We start from the raw sequence: 3375 nt of genomic DNA on the forward strand, positions 1-3375 counted from the left end.
GTGAGTAAAACCCTTGCAGGCGTAGAGACCATGTATTTACCCCAGGAGAAATTGACATTCGCCTAAATGATGGCCTCCAAGAAGTTGAACCACTATTTCCAAGCCCACAAGATTATGGTATTAACTGAGTACCCCTTGAAGTCTCTGTTACAACAAGGAGATCTGACAAACAGGGTAGCTAGATAGGCAGTAGTACTAGACCAATACGACCTGGAGTTTAGGCCCAGAACAGCAATTAAGGGCCGTGTTTTGGCCGACTTTGTGGACCAGTTCACACTTGGAGCCATCCCAAGTCGGGCTCTGATGAGCTACGGCTTAGGGTGCTCAGGGGAACAAGAAGAGACCCAGTTGGGAACGAAAAACCCTACAGCAGAGCGGAAGAAGGAAGAAAAACTCAAGCCCTGCGATATTTATATCGGCAACTCCTTCCGCTTGTTTGTGGATAGGAGTTCAAACCATCAAGGAGCAGGGGCAGGCGTAGTGCTAGTATCGCCAGATGAGTGGATATTAGAACAATCTATTCAACTGGGATTTAAGGACTCAAACAATGAAGCAGAATATGAAGCTTTGATCGCAAGATTGAATTTGGCAGCAGTAATGGAAGCCGATGAGGTGGTAGTCTTCTGTGACTCCCAACTTATTGTGAACCAAGCAACCGGTGAATATACAGCTAGAGATAAAAGAATGATAGCCTATGTCAAAGACGTTGTTAGACTGTTAGACTTGTTTCAGGATTGTCGACTACAGCAGGTTAGCTGAGATGACAATAGCCATGCCAATGCCTTGGCTAACCTGGGTAGTGCAATGAAACAAGAGGAGGCAAGGACAATAATAGTTGATTATTTGTCAAGCCCAAGTGTGAAACCACTGATCATAGAGTATGAAGCAATGTGTGTAGAGATGGGCCCAAGTTGGATGGATGCAATAATAATGTTCCTTAGAGATGAGAAGCTGCCAGATGATCTGAAAGAATCACACAAGACCAGACTGAAGTCGGCCAGGTTTAGCCTGACAACAGAAGGATATCCCTACGGAAGGTCTTTTACTGGTCCTTTTTGAGATGTGTACATCCCTTCCAAGTTAAAGACTTCTTATATGAAATACATGAAGGAGTATGTGGAAGCCATGCTGGGGGCAGATCACTTGCTCATAAGGCCATTTCTCAAGGGTACTTGGGCCATTTCTCAGGGGTATTTGTGGCCCTATGTGGACTCGTCTTTTTCCGCGCCCCGCCTTTCGGAAAGGTTTGAAAAGAAGGTCTCACAGTTCGGACTACCACGGTTCTGAATCTAGTCTCACAAAGTGCAATGTGAAACTGATAAACACCAAAGAGTCCAAATCCGGCAAATCATTTTAGAAAATCATATTTTAAATCAAATAATGCCAAAATTGGACTACTTTGCCAGATACAGAGTCGCCACCTAAATATTTGTTTTGGGAAAAATTTAGGAAACCCTGACTTATGTCGAAGGGGGAAGGTCATGAAATGAGCACCTCCACTCGCCCGATCAAAGATCAGCCTCTACTAATCATGATATGATGATTTATGAACATTATGTGTTCTTATTCCAATTATTAAACTAGCTTTACTATGTGACATGCACAATCAAGTATGGACTAGTTTGCTCAATTTGGAACAATTCAACTCATGTTTGTTTTCGAAAATGGTTTGAATTTGTCATCTCAAGTGGGCTTAAAGATGCGGATTTGCCACCAAACATGGTGGGCTTAAAACATGATTTGCCACAACAAAGTGGGTTTAAAACACACATTTGTTGAATCGTTCCAATTCAAACAACAAGCCTTCATCCACAGGCATTCATGCAATTTTGCATTTAAGCACATAGCCTCATGGTGAGCATGCTAAACATGGCAATATGGCAATCACACTCATGCAAGTATGCTAAAGCATAAAACTCACCGAGTACTCCGAGCAAAAACAAAAACTATTTAGAAAGATGCATGATTCTAACTATGTCAAGTGTCTAATGCAACACATGCAATATGCAATTAATAGGCTCGGTTACTAATATGACATATGGATCAATTTGATAACATGCGATTAAACATGTATTCAAAGAATTATTTGAAATTGCAATGTAGTTTGAATGATGCACCGAGTCTCAGTACATGCAAGACAAATAAATAGATGCAAACATGCAAGCATAAAGTATGCTAATTGAAAATGTCCATAATCTAACCATCAAAAGTGATTAAATAAAAGGGAGAAAGACGTGGGGTTGGAAGACATACACACACGCACGCACACTTATTACAACATTATGCCCTCACGAAGGAGGGTCTGAATAAATAAAAGCCAACCAACTAGCTACACTAATTAAGCTAAGCTATTTGTTACAGCACAATAGTTAACTACCTACTCTAAGCTAATTAAATATTACAACACTTAACTAACTAATTACAAAGCAATTAAGTTAATTAATTACAACATAAATTAATCAACTAATCTACTCAAATATTTACAACATTTGCAAGCATCAGCTACAACTAATTAACTAGGCAAGTTAACAAAACGGCCTCGGGAAACGAGGGATGTATGTATGCTCGGTTTCTCTCCCCGAAAAGCCACCATTTTGCTACTGCGAGCCTCTGTTTGCACATTTGAACACCAAAAAAAGTTGCCAACTTCCAGAATACCTTTGCTCCACCTCAGAAACACACTGTACAAATTTCATTGGTGGCCGACAAGGGCCCTGTCGGCTACCAATGGTGGCTGGTCAGCCACTGATGACATGAACTCCTCTTTTTGCTGCAACAGAGAGCAGACAAAGCAAAATAGTGTATTCTCACAGATTATTTGCACACTTTGCCTCTCCTTTTCATGGGGAAATCAAATGAGGGACAAAATTTGAGTTTACAAACCATCAATTAAGCAATTTCATTGCACGATGGCTTGTGAAACCAATTGTGCAAGTTCAATAAATGCAAAATGAGACCAAAGGACCATCACCCTATCATGCATGATCAAGGACAACGGAGACCAAGGAAAATGGCACATTTCATCACTTTTGGGTATGAAATGTCACATTTCCCTTGTGTTCAAACTAACGTCCGATTTGAACACATGCAATGCAACACAAAAGATGCTTATCTTGCCTCTTTTACTTGTCCAATTTTGTTTACTCATTTTAATTACCAAAACCATTCTTTAATTGATTTGTCCATTAGTGAGTGTCCTCTAATGGAAAGATGAATCAAACAACAAGTTGCTTTGGGCATGAAAGAGGCATTACACTGTTTGGTAATGAACCCCCTAAGGAATTAAACCATTAGGTGCAATACTTCCATTTCACACTTAGGCAAACAAGAGGTTTAAATCCACTTTCGAAGAAAACAAAAGAGTGAAGAATGGAG

The 3375-nt window shown here is 40.3% G+C and overlaps 1 protein-coding gene across 1 annotated transcript; it reads left to right on the forward strand.

The window, feature by feature from the left end:
- Nucleotides 1-303: 303 nt before the first annotated feature.
- LOC145803836 (uncharacterized) lies at nucleotides 304-759 on the forward strand. The gene has a single exon (XM_082897205.1). The coding sequence runs from the start codon at nucleotides 304-306 to the stop codon at nucleotides 757-759; it is 456 nt and encodes a 151-aa protein (XP_082753331.1).
- The last annotated feature ends 2616 nt before the right edge of the window (nucleotides 760-3375 follow it).

This window comes from Camellia sinensis, chromosome 12 (assembly GCF_055761805.1).
Source record: "Camellia sinensis isolate YWXY chromosome 12, ASM5576180v1, whole genome shotgun sequence".
Lineage (NCBI taxonomy): Eukaryota > Viridiplantae > Streptophyta > Magnoliopsida > Ericales > Theaceae > Camellia > Camellia sinensis.